At 43.6% G+C, this 20,423-nt stretch overlaps 1 protein-coding gene across 5 annotated transcripts; it reads right to left on the bottom strand.

The window, feature by feature from the left end:
* Positions 1-1,948: 1,948 nt before the first annotated feature.
* Positions 1,949-20,367, bottom strand: LOC128822087 (protein spire homolog 1-like). 5 transcript variants are annotated; one of them, XM_054003671.1, is made up of 17 exons: positions 20,126-20,367; positions 18,399-18,429; positions 18,223-18,254; positions 17,615-17,779; positions 16,749-16,874; positions 16,397-16,462; positions 13,327-13,488; positions 11,100-11,168; positions 10,503-10,629; positions 9,939-10,063; positions 8,229-8,334; positions 7,533-7,681; positions 6,321-6,452; positions 4,917-4,981; positions 4,046-4,073; positions 3,493-3,635; positions 1,949-2,364 (listed from the first exon to the last, which is right to left on the bottom strand). In XM_054003671.1, exons 1-17 carry the CDS (start codon positions 20,132-20,134, stop codon positions 2,193-2,195), a joined length of 1,707 nt encoding a protein of 568 aa, XP_053859646.1. In that variant the 5' UTR covers positions 20,135-20,367; the 3' UTR covers positions 1,949-2,192. The 5 variants fall into 5 exon arrangements, with proteins under 5 accessions (XP_053859646.1, XP_053859612.1, XP_053859627.1 ...); XM_054003637.1 differs by lacking the exon at positions 18,399-18,429 and having other exon boundaries at positions 20,126-20,242; XM_054003652.1 differs by lacking the exon at positions 16,749-16,874 and having other exon boundaries at positions 20,126-20,197.
* Between the last annotated feature and the right edge of the window lie 56 nt (positions 20,368-20,423).

Below are 20,423 nucleotides of genomic sequence, written 5' to 3'. Positions count from 1 at the left end.
AGGCCCCTTCCAACCCAAGCTGTTTTGTGATTCTTCTGGAGTATGTTTCCCCAGCTGGCTTCAAACAGCAAACACCAAACTACTGACAGCCACACGATGCTACTGCAGTCAGGCCTCTCCTGCCTCTCCCCTCCACCTAAAACCTTTTTGTGTTGCTGTGTCTCTGTCCCAGCTGTCTTTGACCCACGCACCCTCACCTTCCCTGCTCACCCTCAGCCATCCCACTCCTGTCACCCAGTGTGCCAGTAGGACCTTCCCCGACTTGGGGAAGTGCCATGGGAAGGACAAGATTAAATAAAAATAAATAAGGACGGTAAAATCTGTGTTATTTTTGAGGTAAATCCCTGTTACTTTTGAGGTAGCCCTGTTTTGCCGCCCCGGCTCCGGGCGGCGCGGCCCGCGGCTGCCCCCTGGCGGACAGGAGGTGTCCCGGCTCAGCCGGGATGGAGACGGACCAGGTGTCACTCGGCCACAGGGGACAGAGGCTTTACTGCCACTGTCCCGTGGCCACTGCAACCGCTGTCGTTGAGAGGAATTATGGGAACAGGGGTTATCCCATCAGCAAGCTAGATCAGGGAAGGTCAGGCAGCCCCTTAGCACAACCCACACCCCCCCCCCCCCCCCAGCCTTGGTCATGGTCACAAAGTAGGGAAAGGCAGTGAACCAAGCCCATGTGACCTCACAACAGATGTGCAAGAGACAAAACCAAGAACTACCTTTGCCCCACAGATGAACTTAAGTCTACCTCAGTGTCATATGGATACCTTGTCTCCCTGCTGCTGCATTTTGGCCTTACACATTACTCAAAGCAGGCTGATCTCAGCTCATTTCTGGCTCTCTAAACTGCCCCACTCAGCAAGCGTCTCAGAGTGCCTCATGCCCCTGGCCCCACACCATGCCCATTGTGCCAGCAAGCGCACCTGTGGCTTGGCTGCCATTCCCTGCAGCATGAAAGGAGCCCACCTGCCTGATAAGGATGTGCCTCCCAGCAGCACCAGCAATTGGCACATACAGGAGGGGACCTGGGCAGGCAGGCTGCACCCCTTCTAATTGACTGAAGGAACAGGAACACTTGAAATTGCTCCAAAAGGAAGCTCAAGCTCCAGCTTCCCCACATTTACTTGCAGAGCTTGCCCAAACCTGCAAGAGGCATCAGCTTGCAGACAGGCATCTGGGAGGAAGCAGAGTCAGGCCACTGCAAGTCAGCTGGAGGTATTGACCCTTCTGGCAGTTCCGATGCAGACTTTGAGCTCAGCTTAAAGACGTCTTTCTTCCCTTCTCCTCTAGAACTGGTGCTTCCCAGCCGTTATTTTCTTCAGCATGACTCATTCCAGCTACAAGTCCATTCAACACTGTCTATCCAGGCCCTGCAAAACTCACCAAGGCCAACTCCATCAGGCCATTACATACAGGCAATTACTGGGGATAAATAAATCTAGTATCCAATATCTCATTTTTTGTTTTAAACATACACAAAAATCTATGGAATATTGCAATAGTCCAGTTTATTCCAGAGCAAAGGCTTAAGGCCAAGGCAATGGGCAAGAATCTCTCAAGAACAACTCTCTGCCCTTCAGGTGATGACAGCATTAAGAGGTATTTCTGTGACATGCACAGAAAGCTCTGGTGCCAAAGCATGATAGTGCAAAGAAAAAAAATCAAAACAAGCTTCCTAATGCAAGTGGACAGAGTAGCTCTAACTGCCATTTTACATGCATCAAAACCGTGAGCTTTAAGTGCTACGAGTAGTAAGGAAGGAGTGTATGCAAAATGCAGGATGATGTGATCACATAACTGAGAGCTCTACTTTCCAAGCCTCTCACAAAGGGGGTTTTTGGTTAAAAGTTTCCCTGTGCTCAGTACATTGGATGAAGTCTGCTCAGCAATGAATGCAAAAAGTGCCACGGAACAATGACAGCTGCAGGTGCAAAGAAAGAAATGCTAGAAGCATGATAATACTTCAACATTTATTTTCCCCAAGACACAAAAAGAATTACAACAGTTTAAAAACCCACAAAGCTTTAGAAAACTTCACAATACAGAAATGCTAACTGTGCTTCCTGCTTGGACTAACCAGCAGGGAGGTCTTTCATTCAGGCCTTTATGTCAGAAGGTGCATAAAGCTGTTTCATTTATTTCAGGTACATAAGAAGTGACAGAAGAAATGTATGGTAGAATCATTCCAGTTTGGTTCAAGCCCAGGAAAATCTCCTGAGAGGGATGCTGTGCTGTTGACTGGAAGTCACATTCAATAGGTATTGCTCACACCATGTACAGATGTCTGCAGTCAGCCAGTTTGCCATGGTCCCTGTGTAACAGCACAGGGGCTGTGCTAGGCCACGGGGCTCCACAACAACGGGTACACTGGAGGGGCAGAGAAAAACAAAAGCAGGAAAGCTGACCCAGGTTTCTGTTAGAGGGCATAGTGCTCTTCCACCCTTCTTCCAGGCTGCTAAATGATTTAGTCAAATGCATAGGTTCAAAAACAACACCACTTAGGAAGGCTAAAAAGCACCAGAACAGCTGACAGCTTCTCTCTATTGATAGTATATTGGCCAAAGGGCAAATGGATATCTGTGTCTGGTCCAAGGTTATGGCTGCATCCTCATGCAGTAGGAGTTTTTTTTGCCATCCTGCAGCATGACAGTAATGCAGTCTCTCAGGCCTCTTCTGCACATTTGCATTACAACACAGACCAAACCACTGCCTGCCCCATGCAGTTAACTTCAGTAATGAACACTACTCCTAATTTTTGGCAACTGAAGTACCAGCCTTGGAACCAGAAACTACTGTATCTTTATTCTGGCTACAATAAAGAATGGTTTCACAGGAAGAAAAAGAAGGTATGAGTTTGCCCAGTAGAAAATTTAACTGTTTTGGAAAGAAGAAACATAAATGTTTTCAGTCCTGTATATTGCACTTATATATGCATGTTGTCTTTATCACCCAGAACTGCCAAAAACTCTTTTTGGAATAATTAATTTTCAGGGGACAAAAAGGAAAGGGTCTGTATGTACATGGAGGGACTCAGAAACCATTTGTGGCATCACTATTCAGTCAGTTACACCTGAGCCACAATTAAGATATTTCATGTCTAGGTAGAAAGGGGCTGCTCCTGGGTTGTAGTGGACCTCCAGCTGTGAGGGACAGAATGTGATGGGGTCTGGAAATTCTCATACTATGAAGCTACTGCAAGGAACCTTCTACATCTGGGCTAACATGGACACTTCTAAATCCTTGTCATAAACCTGACAGTTAAAACAGAAAATGCATTTCAGAGCACCTACACTTTCTCTCTTTGAGTCATCTAAAATCCACAACCCTTCCAGAGAAATGTGGACTAGTTAGACCAGTGGCTGAAACCAGCCATTCAACAGAACACTCAGCTGACCAGCCCAATATTACATACTGCTGTCTGCATGTTTGTAGCTGTGCATAAGTAACTGGTGACATCTTTCAAGGTAAAGATAGAACAACCCTGTCCCAGCTTACCCAAAATACTGCTGGTGCTCTATTTCATGTAGCAACTTGGAGCTCTTCTGTTCCTGAGTAGCTGGATCCTCCTCTCCAGACAGTCTCAAAAATCTTAGGAATTGAAGTGGGAGATGTACACATGTTCTGAAGGGCATGGACATCTAGAATCACAACACAAGTCACCTGAGTTCTCAGGGAAACACATCCTCCTTCTTATCAGGATAATTTGCATGCCATGTAATTGATTTATTGGAGCACTTAAAAGGTAGACATTAATGCAGTGAACTTTCTGACCCATGTATAAATAGAGCCCAGTGTAATCCCAACCACTTTACACAGGAGGAAGGAAAGAAGAACTGGAGTTGTTTTAGCTGAGTATGACAAGAGATATCTGTGTCACCCTGGCTACTTTTACACATCATACTATTCCCTCTTCTATTTTCTTAGAAACAAGCTAGAGGGTAGATTTGAGGTATCAGTGGGATGAAGGAAAGCTTCTTATGACTAGGTGAGGAGGAGGGAAAGCAGAAAATGTAAAACTCCCATATGCTGTTGTAAAGACTAGACTTGCCTTAATACAGCAGTCACAGCAGACAACCCTGAAAGACAAAAGTCTCCAGCATTATCATTTGAGTAAAGTTCAGCAGCTACCAATATTGCAGCTTCAGGGGACATTCCCAAGTAAGTCTGAATCCATGATTGCGGCATAATCACTTGATGGCAAAGTGAACAAGCTGAGAACTCCACTATTCATTTTGCCAGTTTTCCTATTTCTGGTAGTTTAAATCATCTGAAATGCATCAACATCCATAGCTTCAAGGCTTTATCTGAAAATGCTCATTACACTTCACCCAGCACTACCACCGGACAGTTGCTCAATTTCCAGTGGTTGTTTACTTGCTGCTTATAATCAATTCAGTGCTTCACAACTGCTTCAAATAGGTTTAAGTGAGTCTTGATGAGCCTGAAGTTCCTCTCTTACTCTCCCATGAACAGAAAGCCTCTGACAAATAAGTGGATACAAGTAGGCTCAACTCCTTTCTCAGTCACAAGGTCTGGAGTTCTCTTTTTCAGTCCTCAACAGAAGATTCTGGTGTAGACCCTCTCTCAGAACCTGTTCAAGCCCTTGGCTGAAGTTAGAGCAAATCTTTAGAGCAAAACACAGAGGGTGATCTCAGAAAAACTAATTTAATACTAGCACAGGAAATTTGGCTATTGCTGACTTAACACTAAGAGTTAAAACTGAGATACTACTTCAGAGACAAGATTTTCCACATCCTTGCCAGCTGTAGACACTTCAGCCTGGCTTGTGCAGTAAGGCAAAGCTGAAGGGCTCAGCAACCTGGTCCTAACCCAGTAGTAAACTTATGAATACTGAGAATTCTCAGCACTGTTCTTTCACTTTTTCTCCCTCCTCATTCAGTCCTTTTGTACCAGCTCACCTGCTGCAGAGGTAACATTTGTAAGGCCACTTAAGAAACATCTGCTTCTGGCAGCTGAAACAGATCTGTGGAAAGGAAAGTTATTTGTGAATGCAAATGGGAAACATCTTAGTACCAAGAGTATCCACTGCCTGCCAAAAAGCAAGAACGTAAACAAACCTTCTAAAGGCTTTAGATTCATATACAATAACAGAGGTCCAATAAAGGATAGCAAAGACACAGGAATTAAAAGCTAAAAAGGCAAGAAAATTCCTACTTGTAGGCCAGTGTTTTTATAATGTAGAGGTTTGGGGCAGCTGCCAGACAACAGGAGTTTAAAAAAAGGCTCTTGAGCAAACAATAGCTGTATTGTGCAAGAGTGTAACAGTAGCTAGTTAAGAGAGAAGGAAGAAGAGAGACATTCTTTGAGGTAGACTGCAGCAATCCCAAAGAGATTAAATCAGGGCAAATTTGAATTCAATCCTGAAGCAAAAAATTAGTCATAAGGAAGCTGATGAGTCGCTTGAACTTTATAAAAAAGAGCACATTCATACACAGCTGGCAGTCAGAAGTGATATTATCTTGAGAAGTTGAACTTGAGAAAGCTAAAAAACAACAGTGGGTAAGAAAGCCATTTTAGAATAGTCATAGAGCAGGCAAGTTAAAGCAGGGTCAGTAAGGTGAGAAGAAAACAAGGATTCAGTCTCAGGAGCATCAGACAGCTTGTGGAAGTAGCATGGCTCTGCTAGTAGAACCTTTGACTCTGTCCATACTGCTAAATAAATGAGGGCAAAAAAAAAAATTACCTAAAAGCCAAGAAGCACAGACTTCCTCATATCTGTGTTGCAAAGGGCCTGTACTCAGGACATCTGCTCTGGAGGAGTGGTTACCACACTCCCTCTAAAGGAGACTCAGGGATAAGGCAGAAGTTGATAAATGTGAACAACCAACAGTCCTGAGCTATACAGCTCCTTCCCTGTCCCCCTCATTTCCCCCACCTTCACGTCCACTTGGCAAGGTGGTTTGAGTCAGCACAACTCTGGTGTGGGAGCCTGAGTGAAGTGCCTTTGTTACACTGTTTAGGAGTACCAAATTCCAGCTATTTACTTTGGGATTTCAGAGCTGACCAATGGCCATGGCAGTCAGCTCTCCTTGCATGGAAATCAGAAGCAAGGCTCCTTGCAAGAAGTAACAAGCAAAAGCTGGGCTACTTTCTAGGCAATTTACACAGCTTAAGCTAGATTAGAAGCCAACACTGCACAAACACTAAAAAGTTTTTCCAGTCTTGGACCAAACTCAGATCAGCTGTTATGAACAGGATAAGCTGAGGCAGAGGGTGTCTCTGCAGTTCAGCAGAGAGGGCCATGAAACCAGCCAGCTTTTGAAAAGGCAAGGGCAGCACAAAGAGAAGGAGGAGAAACATACCTTTGCTCTTGGAAAGACACCATCACTACCTCCTTGGAAGAGGCCTTGCCCTTTGAGCACCATCGTTGCATAACTGGTTCCAATCAGCTCAGCAATGGTTGGTGATGGGCACTTGGTAGGAAAGGGACAGTCCTATTGAAAGACAGAAGTTAAACATCAGATAAAGTTGAAGAAAGCAGCTCTCTTTGGGGAGGTCATCTCAAAACTGGGTCCCAAAGGATCAGGAGCATTTTTGTCCAAAACCTCATTTTGCTTGTGATGGGGAGTATCAGGTGACTCTGACAACACCAGCAGAGAAACTACTACAGGCAGGTGAGTGGTTGCTACAATTTTCAATCAGATTCCTTTGAGACATTTTACCCTTTGGAATAGGCCACAGAACAGATGCCACCCTGGCCTCTCCTGGATACAAAATTCCTTTCCACAGCACAACACACTCTTTCCCTTCTCTTTCCCAAGACCTAATGGCCCCATACAAATGGAAGCTGTGGTCTCACAGTCTGCCAGGAGAGACAGTTGTGCTTTAATCCCCAACACACCTGCACCCCCCACCGCACTGCAGAAAAAAAGAGGCATCAAAGTGGTCAGAGACTTGCCAAGGTGGGGCAAGGAGGAATGCAGAAGGAAAGAAAGACAAGAGCACAACACACCTTGTCAAGTGTGGCCATAATTCAGAGGGTTGCATGGAAGCACATAGATCCCAGCATTTCTCCCACAACCATCATTCAGAGCTTGATAACTTCAGTTATACATGTATTATACATTTAAAAGTCACTAATGCTGTGCAATCCACATTTTGTTAACCACTTATTGTCCCTTACTGCAGCTTAAAAGATACTTGTGAGCATATCAGAATCCAGAGAAAAGGAATGGACATGAAGAAAGCAGGATAGTTCCACTCTCAATTACAGTCTGCTTGAGGAAGCCTTGATGGACACTTTCAAGTAATGTAATGGTATTTCCCTCTTCTTGTATGAGAAAACAACTTTATTTCATGTCATTAAAAGGGGGAAGCTACCAGAAGGACACTACAGCATCCAGTCTTCTCTTAAGATGTCTCCAAGGAGAGAATAACATACCAACTTCAGATGGTTGTACTATATGTCCCAAGACAAAAACCACAGAGCATGCTTACTGCTTTCATGAGGATCAAGGTGCAAGTCATTACCAGATATATCAGACCAGGGTTGCTTGCTGACATGTTGGACTTACAAGTTTTTTGCTTTGAAGGCCTCTCTCTAAAGATTTGGACCTTCCTCTATAAGGAGGCAGCTGCTGTTGGCCAGTGCTCAGGAAACACTTAGGCTTAATGTCTCCTGGTGCGGGTGCACTCATGGGAGGAGTGCAATTTGCAGCAAGACCTGGATAGGAAGAGAGAGTTTTAGGGTGCAGAAAACCCACTGTCAGTTTCTAAGTATTCACCCTGTGGGCTGGACACTCAAAAGCACAGCACTGCCTTCTGAAGGTAGCAAGGCTTCCATCTCTCCCCCTCCAACCCATCTGCTCAGATCATATAAAAAGCAGAGATTACAGTAATTATGCTTGTCAGTAGGCACTGATGAGGCTTCATTAGCACCATTTAGTTTAATAAAATGAAATGCTGCACTTTCAACTTGAATATTCAAACCACTCATTTAGCTTTTACTGCAAATTCCAAGTCAGGCCTTTGGGGATATGCAATCATTGTTTTGAAGCTGCAGGAGCTACACAAGCTTCAGTCAACTGCAGAGAAATTATTTTATAAGGGCACCTCTCCAGACTCTTTATTTAGTATTGGAACTTCTGCAAAGTATCTCCAGGTGAATTAAAGAAGTGTACATTGAGCCCAGCCCAAGGGTTTGGGAGCCCATCAGGCTACTGGCTGTACTTTGTCACCTGGTTTAGATGTGCAGCCAGAAGTGCACTGACCTGTGCTGATGCAGGATACTCCTGATGGCCTGGTGGAGGAAAGGCAGGTGCTGGCAGGCAGCCTGGGAGTGGTTTCCTGTTGACCAAAGGACAGGATGTTCATAATCTGCATGTAAGAGACACCAAGGCCACTTCATCAGAGGTATTGCTGCCTAACAAAACCCAGGACACCCACGACTGATCAGAAATGTTCAAGGCTCAGCCAGAAGTGGAGCAGAGAGAAAAATCAGTGGGGTACATTTAGAAACTGTCTGTTTCTTCTTGGAATATAAAGTTAATTCCCCCTGCACTCCACAGCTAGGAAATTCCAGCCAAGCTAGTGAAGTTTCCAATTCACCTGTTCTCTCTTGCCCAAGTCCAATAGTGCATACTAGTACTAAAGTTGCATCTGTTCAGGAACCAACTTTGCATAATCATCCCCACACAACCCATGGGATACATTGGAACCATTTTCTTGGTTCCAGCTCACACACAGCAACACTGGAGAACAGTTCGAGAGACTGTGACTAACCCAACTCATTCATTCAATTCAAACTCAATGCTTTATCTCAACAGCATTGTTTCTAACTTGTCTAGAAAAGCAAAAAACAAATTTGATTATATTAGTCTCCATATGAAAGTCCTTCTAGTTCAGCAGTAATACATCAACCACAATGCTGAACATTCTTCTAAGTAGCTCAGACTGGGCAAATATAGCTAAGATTTTCTGCTTTTATAATTCATATCTGTTTTCCTCAGTTAGGCAACTGCATTTCACACAGAAGTATTTACAGAAAACAGATTCCTGTTTGTATGCCAGAGCATCTGTGCTAGACATGATGTATTAGGGCTTAAGTTCTGTTCCACAGAATTTCGGAATATGCTCAGACTGAATCCCAGAACCAAGCAGTCAAGCTTTTCATCACAGAGCCAGGAGTTAAAGAACCCAAAGACTGTGCATTGTGGTTTCCTGAAGAACAGTGCTCCCAAAATAACTCCACGGACAGACAAGTGGGAACCCATGAAGTTCCTTCCTCAAAATACATCATATTAAGTTTTCCTTCCATGAGCTCACATACCACATGAAATCAAAATACATTAATACATCTAGCATCAAATGTCTCACCGTGAGGTAAGAGTGGGAATATTCTGGTCCATGTTGGCCAGGCTCCCATGCTATTATAACTTCAGCAGGATCTAGTTTTAAGACACCAGAGCAGACTTCTGTTCTGCAGAATCATAGAATATCCTGAGTTGGGACCCACAAGGATCACCAAAGTTCAACACCTGCCCTTGCACACGACCACCCCAAGAGTTACACATATGCCTCTTGAGTTCTGTAGGCTTGGTGCTGTGACCACTTTGCTGAGAAGATAGTTCCAGTGTCCAACCACCCTGTAGGTGAAAAACCTTCTCCTAATAACTAACTTAAACCTCTGCTGACTCAGCTTCAGGCTGGATGAAGCATTCCCTTGGATGCTGTCTCTGGTCAGAGAGAAGAGATGAGTACCTATAGGCTGCAGTCATGCCAGACAGAAGTGTTTAAAGATGAAATGAGCTTCTGTAAAGGAAAGGACTTCAGTGAACCCAGTAGTACCACATTTGTTCACTTTTGAGACAAGTTTTCCTACACCAGGATTTGTTCCTGACCTTCCAGGCTATGTATATATTTGCAGCTCTAATTCCTGAAGTATGCATGCCTCTCCATAGTCCTTTCACCTAAAGCCTTACCTGAGCTCCTGCTCCCAGCTGCTGTGTTTTAGTGTTGGCAGATTTAAACTCAGTACTGGCATCTTGGAGATGTAAGAAATTGTCGCTTGGAGAGATCAAGGCAGTATTTGATGCCACAAGCATTTCTGCAGGGGAGAGGGAGAACAAAAAAACTCATACTCACAGACTAGATGAGAGAGAGCTGGGACAAGAAAATGACAAATTTGATACCCACACATTGAAATTTAAGATTTAGCCAGGCTTTGTCCTGGTAGTTATGTAATTTTTTATTCTTAAGTGATGGTCAAAATCCTGTAATCTCACTTAGTGGACAGACAAATGTGAACATTCATAAAAAGAAGGGCAAGTTGAAATATCTTTTGAGTCTTATTAAGCCACAAACAGATTTTTTAGAAATAACTATTCTTATGCCATACCAACTCTATTACACAAAATTTGTATTTCTTCCCACCCTTACAAATGTTATTGAAAAGATAAGTGGGCTTTCATTTCCAAGGTCATCTATTATTTTTAGCCAATGCTGACTTCACTTGCTTGCTTGCTAGGTCACTCTATAGCAGGTACCTTTGGGCCTGCCCCTCTTTTCCTGTGCTGCTGCCCAAAGCTTCAGTGGTTGTTTTACTTCTGCCATGAGCTGTTCACGCCACCTGGGCTCCTGTGGCACACACTGTTTCAGCTGCACCTTCAACATCTGCAGGTAAAGCATAGCACCACAAAGAGCCATTGGAGAGAGCAAGGAGACCAGTGGTGACAGAACAACTGCATCAGCAATGGCACTGTTTTACAAGTGCTTGTCACCCAAGAGAGCACTGGGCCCTGCACATGAGACAGCACTATGCGTAGTAGAATAATTTAGTGACTCTCAAATTTGAAATCAAGAACTCCAGGAGCTCTTTCAAGACCAAAAAATGTTACAAATTAAAGAAGCAGTGGAGGAAGTAGGAAGATTGGTCACCTTTCTTCTACAAAGATGTCAACTCCCATTTTTCTAGTACCATGTTTCGCAGGAGGGTCTATTCAAAAGTCAAGTATGGTTAATATAACCCACTCCCAAATACAAGCCAGTAGCTAAAGTATTAGCTTTATATTGCTTCAAAATGTCCTGTTACCTCCAGAATTACCTTGTTTTGCTATCATCAGATGCAGCACCAGGTCACCTACCGGTTTTAGATGAGGCTTCAGAGCAGCTACCTCAACTTTGGGGGCCCTGTGCTTTTGCTTGATGGTCACCTGAAAGAGCAGAAGTGATGCTTAAGAAATAGCTCTTTCTCTGCTCCTTAAACACTCTGCACAGTGAATGACACAAATCAGGATTTGGGAACAGGGGAGATGGGGAAGGCACTAAAAAACAAAACAAAAAAAGCCCAAAACAAACAAAAAACCCACCTCAAAAAACCCAAAACAAACAAAACACACACAAACCCCCCACAAAACAAACAACCAACCCCCCAAATCAAGGAGTGGAAGTGTGGAATAATGATGTTTCCTTATATGGGGTTTTGGTAGGGAAAGATTTGCCTGTGGCAAACCAGAGGCAATCACAAGTACTGCACGGCCCTTAGAGGCTTGCACAAGGAGCACAAAGCCTTCTAGCTCCAACTGCTCTGAAAAGCAGCTAGAAAACACTGCACTCATATATTAATGTCAAGAGTGATCCCAACAAGCACCATGGTCACATCATATTCACCAGTAAAAGCTCAGCTCCAGGGAGGAGAGCAATTGAACGGGTTAACAGGAACTGTAGCAGCAGGCAGCTGTATGCATAAGCCAGAGTCCCAGAGGCTGGCATACAGCCCGACATAAACTAGGAACAATAGCAAGATAGAATTGCAGGGCAGATATTCATGTGAAGCATCAAGCCCTGTGCTTGTTGCATAGGGGAGAACTGACAAAAAAGTCAATTGCACATGCATGTCTTTAGCTGCCTTGTCCACTTATTCGTATTTTGAGGCTGTGCCATTTACTTTCACTTGTGTGTACAACTTCAGAACACGTGGGAGTGCAGGTAGAACAACACTACAGCTCCCCACACTAGCTGTGCTTTCATTCAATTGCAAATTAGACCACTGTTGGCTAGAGAAGCTTTAAAATAGCTTTGCAGATGGGGAAATCCTAGTTTAAGAGACTTCACAAAGACCTGAGCAGTTGCACTCTGCTTTCTTTCAGCATTTCTGACTACTACTCTTCAAACATGTTTGTACTTCTCATGGACCAAAGAAAGAGTTACTAAAAAGAAAAAAAGGGAAAGAAAAATAAAATAAAAAAACAAAAAAGAAAATCAAGACCCAAATCATCCTGCCACCTTGAGTTACAGTTCTGTACTGCACAGTGCATTGATACATAGTACATGGAATATAAGCTAGTTATGATGCACTGTCTCTTTACCAATACTATTAATTTATAGATCCATCAAGATACCATTTGCAAACACATGACAGAACATTACCTGGAGGGTGGAGCCACAGTCAAGCCAAGCAAGAGCTGGGATTTTATAGAGGTGCATGGTTTAGCTGAAGCTTTTAAACCTGCTAGACTCTAGCAGCACTAACAAAGAGGGAAAAAACCTGCTAGTACAGTATGCAAAGTTTTCACTTTTTGTAATACTGCTCTTTATTACACGAAGAGTTGTGTCTCATCTTCTGCCAAGACGTCTGTTTGCAAAGCACGCCAATGCCACAAGGCCTTGTGCCAATGTTTTAGATCTGCTCATCATTCCCAGCTCAAGCTGCAGCAAGCAAAGAGCATCACAAGCCTTTAGAGACACCCCAGATGTTTTTTGTATCTGGTCATCTTCACCAAGTGGTGAAGGTGGAAGTCTCTGCTCCTCCCTGTGAGGAGCTCAACATTTTTTACCCTGACTAAATTCCTGCAGTAGCTGAGTGCACTGCCCAGAGGCCTCTGCCTTAGGCTGAGCAGAGAGCTGCCTCAAAAGTGCTTCTGCACTTGCATGCACACTGCAGCATCTGGGAAAGCAAAGCAACAAGTAAAAGATCCCAGGTGCAGCTAAGCTTAAGGAGCCTGGAAGGACACAAGTGTCCAAGGTGGAAAGCACAAGGAAGCAAGACTGTGTTCCATGAACCTGTTGTGCACAGGACAGAAAAACTGCTGCAGGGAAGTGAGTGGTTGACCCTGGAGGGAGAAGAGGTTTACTGTCCTGATTCATGAAACTGTGGCTACTCCTGACTTAAAGTTCCTGGAAATTAAGTACTTGGGTAGAAAAACAGGGTGATCTAATGCACAGCTGCAGCTCAGAGGGACCCCCAGACACTTCTGGACTTCGATGTACCTTTGAAAAAGACACTTTTGGAGAAGAGGTCTCAACACATACTGCCCAGAAAGGAAGTAGAGTGAATGTTTCCAAAGCTGCCTCCTGACTCCAGTCACTCACCTTCCGCAGGGTGTACCTCTTGTGCTGAATGTCATCCAAAAGCAGCTCATAGGGAGAGCGAACACGTTCCTTTGGAGACTCGCAACGCCGTGGTCGCTCAGCAACCTTGCGCAGCCTCACACCAGCCTGCAGCTCACAGACGACACTGGGCCACAGAGATGCCTTGGAGAAACCAGCAAGGGCTAAGTCAGTAGCTGGCTAGAACTCACAGAGCAGCATTCCTTCCCTCCATGTAACAGGGCACACTTAGCAGCTGAAGTAATTCAAAACCACAGAATTTTGTCCTTAACATGCCCTTCTACTCACTTCCAGATCAGAGTGCAGTACCAAAGCAGAGAATTGCTTTTATTTGCAGGAGTTAATTTACAACAAGGAAGCTATAGCTGGCTCACCAGGCTCATTCCCAAAATTTGACATTAACTTTAAGGATGTAGTCCAGCAAAATACAGCTTTTGCTGCCAGGTAAATAAATAGACCCATTTTCTTTCTGCAAGTGCTTCAGGTGCCAGAGTGTTTTCCTATTACTGGTTCCTAGGAAACACTAGGAATTAAATCCCAAATCTTACCATTAAATCCTCCAAATTTTCAGAAAACCAAGGGTTGAATTGTCCAGAAACAAGAGGAAGACAAGTAGACAAGGGATCTCATACTTAACAGCAGCATAGGTTAGCAGTCTCAGCCTAGAGACACAAGATAAAAACCCTGACATCTGCTCATCCTGTTTCTGTACTAGTATCTGAGGATGTTCAGGCATGCAGTATAACCCAACAAAAGCTAAAGACAGGAAAAAAAATCATCTCAATAACATGTTTAGACAACATTGTAATGGAAGTGCTAAATCAACAGCTTATCTGGATCCCAGTGGCAAATTGAGTAAGAACAAGTCATTGTATTATAAACAGTGAAAGGGAAGCAAAACATTTTAGAAAACTGCCTCAGAACAAAGTATCTGTCTTAGGCTTCTCTCTGTTTTCTACTTACAGTATGAAGCATCTTCTCTCTACTTATCCCTTCAGATATCTTGGTATAATTACACAAGAGTCTTATGCAAGCTCTGACTGATGGCTGCCCTCAAGAAGGCAGATATTTTTGTTGGATTGTTTTAGCCTGGATTTGGTAGTCATACCTCAACTCCAGAAAAGTAGAACTCTCAAAGAATGACCAAACACTTGCCATATTTTCTAGGCTACATTTAATACTGTGTGGGAGAACACACAAAAGTGTCTGGGCAAGCTCATCAGTACTAGAGACTTTTGAAATAGCTTATCCCAAGACATTTGCACTTTATAGAGCTGTATTTCACATGGTGACTGAACTTGACTGAGAGATATGACCTGAAGAGAGACTTCTCTACTGCAATACTGCCACATTAGTCTGGGGACAAGAATTGCCTTCAGCTGACTATTTCAGAGCAACTTACACACCCAAAACATTTTTCAGATGTTGGTAACATCATTATCACTCATGCTTTTATTTCCCTACTGACTGGATCACTGCAATTACTCTATTTTTGCAATCCCATGTATTGTCAAAAGCCACCTTAACTTTCCACAACCTATGAAGTGCAACATAAAATGCTACAACACTCTAAACCCATTACCTTGAGTTCAACAGGTGATTGCTAAGACAGTTATGTTTCTAACACACCTCACTGCATAGATTTCAAGGTGAACATCAACTAGGGACATGTAAGCTCTGCTGAAACTGTTCCACACTGCACGCTGTCAGGCTGTGGTCTGCATTTCAGAAGATCTGTTTTGTATCAGTCAACATGAAAAAGTGTGGTCCGTAGAGCATATTACCTGCTTAGCACCACTCAAGACATCAGCTCTAACCTGTAGGACCCCAGAGAAGCTGGCATCCTGGTTATTTTAAATTCAAGAGATCGTCAGAGCATCAGCTGGTGCTTAGGGACTTGGAAACTAGAGGCAGAGGATTTGCAACAGACATCCAGCTTTTGGAATTCATGCCTCCTGAAGGAGCAGAGGCCAAATACACTGGCCTTCAGGCCACACAGCAAAGCCCATGTATTTATTCATGTATTCCCTGCAGAAAAGAGCTACAGCAGTTGATGAGTTTGTTGTTTGAGATAGCTTGCCAGTTTATTTTAATAGATCACAAAATTGAGAAGATGCCCAAACACACATTTCACAAACATTTTCATACGAATAGTTTGAGCACGCTTCAAAGCAAGTGCTATTTAGACAAAGGGAGCGAGTCCACAAGTCTCTCGGGGCTTGCTGTTTGTCTCCACAGACTCCAGACTACAGAGCATTTGTTTATGCTGGGCAGAGCTCCAGCCTGAAGAACTATTTGTTTCTGACTGAGCCCTGACTGTGTAGGGCCTTGAAAAAAGCACAGTAAGTTGCCTTCCCTACCCTAAACACACAGTCCAACATCTATGGAAGCACAGAAGGCAAAGCCAAGAAAGTGCACAGAAGGTAGGAGTGACATCTCCTCACCCTCCTTCACTCTGTTGTTCAAGCTGCTGGAGCTGCTCAAACACAAAGATGGACAGTGCTACTGGCCTTCAGTCCCTGCCAGTCCTGACCAACAGAGATCCCACATAATAAGAGTAAACTAGTGCACTCCAGGACTATCAACAACAGAAGAGTTTTCTGGGAGTTTTCAGTCCAGCTATGAGAAAGGAACAGATTGCTTTTGGCAGGTGTCAGTTGCTGCCAAGAGCTAGAATTTGGGGCTCATTTGTGGGAAGAAACAGTCTGCATAACTACTTGTGGGCATTTACTCCAAAGACTGCCTCCAACTTCATTTTTAGAAGTGGTTTAAGTTGGACCACAAAGACAATCTTTGGGTAGAATAAAAGCCCACATGAGGTTGACATATGAAATAGTTTTAACTTCATCTTCACTCCCCAGCTTGTTTTGCAAACAAGTCTTTAACTACTCAGGCTCCTGAACAACCTAAGTAGTTCCATTTGTGTTCATTTGCTCTATTTTGTGTTCATTTGTGCTCTATTTTTCACAGAGGAATCAATGGAAAGCCTCAGAGAGCCAATGCTGACCAAAAAAAACCCAGTCCCCCATAATGAAGAAAATAAATTTCTTACACCATGGGTTTTCTTCTTTTGAATGGGATTTTCCATCCAATCTTCCACATCCATTTTTCTCAGTCTCTGAGAAAAGCAAGCATATGAGGTCATCACTCTACACTCCTCAGTGATTTTCTATCTATACAGCATAAATTACTACTATTTATCTGAAAAGCCAAGAAGTTCCAAACACTTAAACTTTCAAATGCTACAATAAATAAAAATGGTCCAGAGACAACAGCTATTCACATAGTGAAAACAGAATTTCATCCAGGTGCTCCATTTCTAGTGCAATGAGAAGGTTACTTTAGAACTTGGTGAGTGTGTGAAGGTAGAGGGAATAGCAGCTAATGGGTAATCCTAGACATACTTCTTTGGAGGTCTGGATGATGGTCACAAGCTTCTGTAGTTCCATATATTCAGTAAACAGATTCCTACAGGTCATTTCATAATGGCTGATAGCCTCAGAAGGCCTGGACAAGTGCTCCTCACAGGCCTGAAAAAAGTGCAGCTATTTAAAAAAAGATCTTGAAATTTTAAAAAAATAACATGGTAGGATGGAATAAAGCAAGATTCTGTTTCCTCAATCCATGGTTAAAAATCATCTTCACTACCCCTTTATATTTTTTTTCTATTGCAGATACAGAGTAACAAAGAAGGAAGATATTCAATCTTTTATGTACAATAATGGAAGTAGCTGTGTAATTTATCTTGTTTTCCATAAGGTGTGCTTTGAAACAAGCACCTGAAAGGGGAAGCCTCCAGTTCAAAGAACAACAACCCACAGCAGATGGAGTCACTTGCCCTGTTCTTTTTCCCTGCCCTGATCAGACAGAGGGATGGGAAGTTTCTCATACATTTAAATTATGGCTGAGAGCAAAATATCTGTTTGAGACATTAAAATCCCAGCCTTTGCAGAAGCCAAATACTATGGAAAGGGAGTTTTTTAAATATCCATAGTGTTCTACGTTATGAATTTGGAGACTGTGTACAGAAGAACTTTGTAGACACAGCTGTGGGAGAGCCATACTCAGTCTTCCTTCTTAATTCTTTTCCATGGGCACTTACAAACAAATGGTTTTGCTTTTTCCCTCTGATGGGAAAGCCAATGTTCCCTCTCTGTCCTCCAACAGTCCACCCAGCTTTTTCCCAGAAATGGTCTTGCCCCTTGGTCAACAGCACTGTTCCATCAACTCCTCTAAAGCAGCTATATTTACTAAGAAGGAAGAAGGAAACCTTGATAACATCCTGCAGGGTGACTGGTGGTTTTGTTGCCTTGTCATCCAGCTTCAACATGAGGCACAGCAGTTTCTCCAAAGGATCGCTCAGTTCTCGCTCCACTTGGCTGTCAATTCCCCAGTCCAGGGATTCATAGATCACCCCTCCCAAGTACTCCAACAGCTACAGACAGAGACCAAGGAAGCAATACAGCACGAAGTGTTGTGGAGAACATCACAGTTCTTACTTTCCAGCCATGTGTGCATACTCCTCTGCTCCTGAGGACTGAGTACATCTCTCAGGATGAGAAATACCCCCCCATTTAAGCTGGCTTAAAGTTTTTAAATGGCCTCAACTGGCACCTCTAAGATATCTGTCATTAGGGCAACAAGACTGTGGCCTATGCCACAGTACACAGCATCTGTGCACATTGTTTCCCAGTCTCATTGTCTTACTTGAGTTCAGTCCAAGCAGTTTGTTTCCTTTTCCAGATTGCAGAGGAGTCACTCTCACAGCAAATTCAAGCACCTCGATACTTTCCCAAGACATCTGCATCTCCTGAGCAGGCCTTCTACTACAAGAGGATTGTACCTGCACACACAATGAAGGTAAAGACACAGGCTTACCTTGTCCTCTGACTGCTGAATGCTGCCAACATCTGAAAGGGAAAAACGAGGGTCAAGGAAGAAAGACAGCGGTACAGGCATTGACAAACTGCTTTTAGAACCCTTTTCAAGAGAGGGGAAGAGGAAGCATTGTTTTTAATAAGGTAACTAACTCCTCTGTCTAAAGTCAGTCCTACCTGGGGAAAGTAGGCCTGTATTTGGGGATTCCTGGAAAACACCATAAGAGACTCATGTTACTGTGAGCATTAGCCAAAGTAACAATTACTGCATTTTGTTGTTTGCTAATTGATATCCAACCTCCAGGGGAGGCACAGGATCTTTGTCTTTATTCTTTACTACCCACTCTAGTCTATGAAGAGTTAGCCTAGCACTGACCTCCACTGCAGCCCAACCCAGCCCTACAAAATACAGAGTTATTACCACTTGCTGGGCTACACGTAGTGACCAAAAAAAGGGAAAGTACCAATTATAAATCTGCTGTGAGAGTTACCATAACAAAGGAACCATACACTGGAAGATGAACAGAGCAGTACATATAACAAAGCCTCAGACTATTTATTTCAAATAACATAACTGGTAGAAGGCTTTCATCACAGCTATTCCCTAGAACCAAATGACTCAATAGAGCACTATTAGAGAATTTCGTAGGTCATACATCTGTATTATCACTCATCTACAGTCCTCTGAAATGAAGTATAGGCAGGAGAATAGCTTCATGACAACATACCCAGAAAAGAGAGGGGAAAAGAAAACCAAAAAATGCAGGGGAAATGAAATTTCCTCTACTTTGTCCTCACATTTCAGCCTGTTATGGGAAAAACCCTTGGCATCTGCAGGTGCTCTACCTATGCTCTTACCAGACTTCTGGTAGACCTTGAAGGAAGCAGTACCATCAGCATGGATAAAGATGCTCTCAGAACCCTTTATGAACACAGAATGGAGCGGTGGGCTGTGGCCCAGCTGCTCTATTTTTCTGCAACACTGAAAGCAGATAGCCCAGGCTTGCTCCTCACTTAAAGGATGTTCAAAACACCTCAGAAGCTCAGCTACAGAGACCTTTGCGATCCTCTGCTCACACCCTGGAGGCTCCATTTTTCCTGTCATCCTGTAACCTCCACTTTTAGTCTAGGGAGCTTAAAACTTCGTTTTCCAGGCTGGGCAAGTTTTCACAGCAGCTTTTTATCAGTTCTAGCTCTTGGTTTGCTCTTATCTCTCTTATCTACAGGTGCAACCATTAATGCCAATTTTTGCTCTTTTTAAAGGCACATGACTTTATCTGTATTTGTATGAGATTTCTTAAAAGAACAGAGTAAGTGTGCAACAAAATGGAATCAAGAGAATGTAAGAGTGTACAAAAATTGTGCTCGATTTAACTCTTTTCTAGCAAATATATTAATTGCACCAATGTTTGCAAGTAGGAGAAGAGTACATTCAACTTCAGGCAGGGAGGGGAAAGAGGCAGGAAATGTCTTGAAGGAGGAGAACTCAGAACACCACAAAAATAATTTTGATAGGAAAATATTCCAATAGCACTAATAAATTACAGCAATCAACTCCTTGGGGCACCTGCAATGGCCCATCCCACAGCAAATTCCAACAGCAGGGGCTATGAGCATAGAGCGATTGGGATGGCCAGGAGGGTACCTGGGACATGGGCAGCAAGGCCCTTCCTTGCCCAGAATGCTGATATCCCAGAATCACAGTATCTGTTGGGTGGGAAAAGATCTGAGATCATTGAGTCCAACCTGTGACCAACTCCAGTGTCAGCTACACCCTGGCACTGAGTGCCACGTCTGCTCTTTCCTTAAACACCCCCAAGGACGGTGACTCCATCACCTCCCTGGGCAGTCCATTCCAATGTCTGATCACTCTTTCTGTAAATAAATTCTTCATAATGTCCAACCTGAACCATCCCGGTACATCCTAAGACTATATCCTCTAGTCTGGATATGAATTGCTCCAGGTGTGAAGCCGGTCGCGCAGCTTTTTCAGCGCTTTGAGGGCTGTGTGTGACATGGGAGGGCACAGCTGCAGGGCTGGGGACTGGGGTCGCCCCCAGGAAACCCCCTGCACTGCCCCACTGCTGCTGCTGCGCTGGCTCACAATGGCCACAGCTCCCGAGGCACACAGTGGAGAATTGCGACGTTTAGAAAGTGTGAATAACACTCATTATTTATAGTTATTTCCCTTCTCGCTTATGG

The sequence above is a fragment of the Vidua macroura genome, chromosome 2, assembly GCF_024509145.1.
Source record: "Vidua macroura isolate BioBank_ID:100142 chromosome 2, ASM2450914v1, whole genome shotgun sequence".
In the NCBI taxonomy this organism is placed as follows: Eukaryota; Metazoa; Chordata; class Aves; order Passeriformes; family Viduidae; genus Vidua; species Vidua macroura.
This window is presented reverse-complemented; position numbering and strand designations above follow the sequence as displayed.

Coding starts and splice junctions, on each gene's coding strand:
- LOC128822087 (XM_054003671.1), bottom strand. Junction 10,630..11,099: donor TGAAGCCTCATCTAAAACCG/GTAGGTGACCTG, acceptor CTTTACCTGCAG/ATGTTGAAGGTGCAGCTGAA. Junction 3,636..4,045: donor GCTGTGACTGCTGTATTAAG/GCAAGTCTAGTC, acceptor TTGTGATTCTAG/ATGTCCATGCCCTTCAGAAC.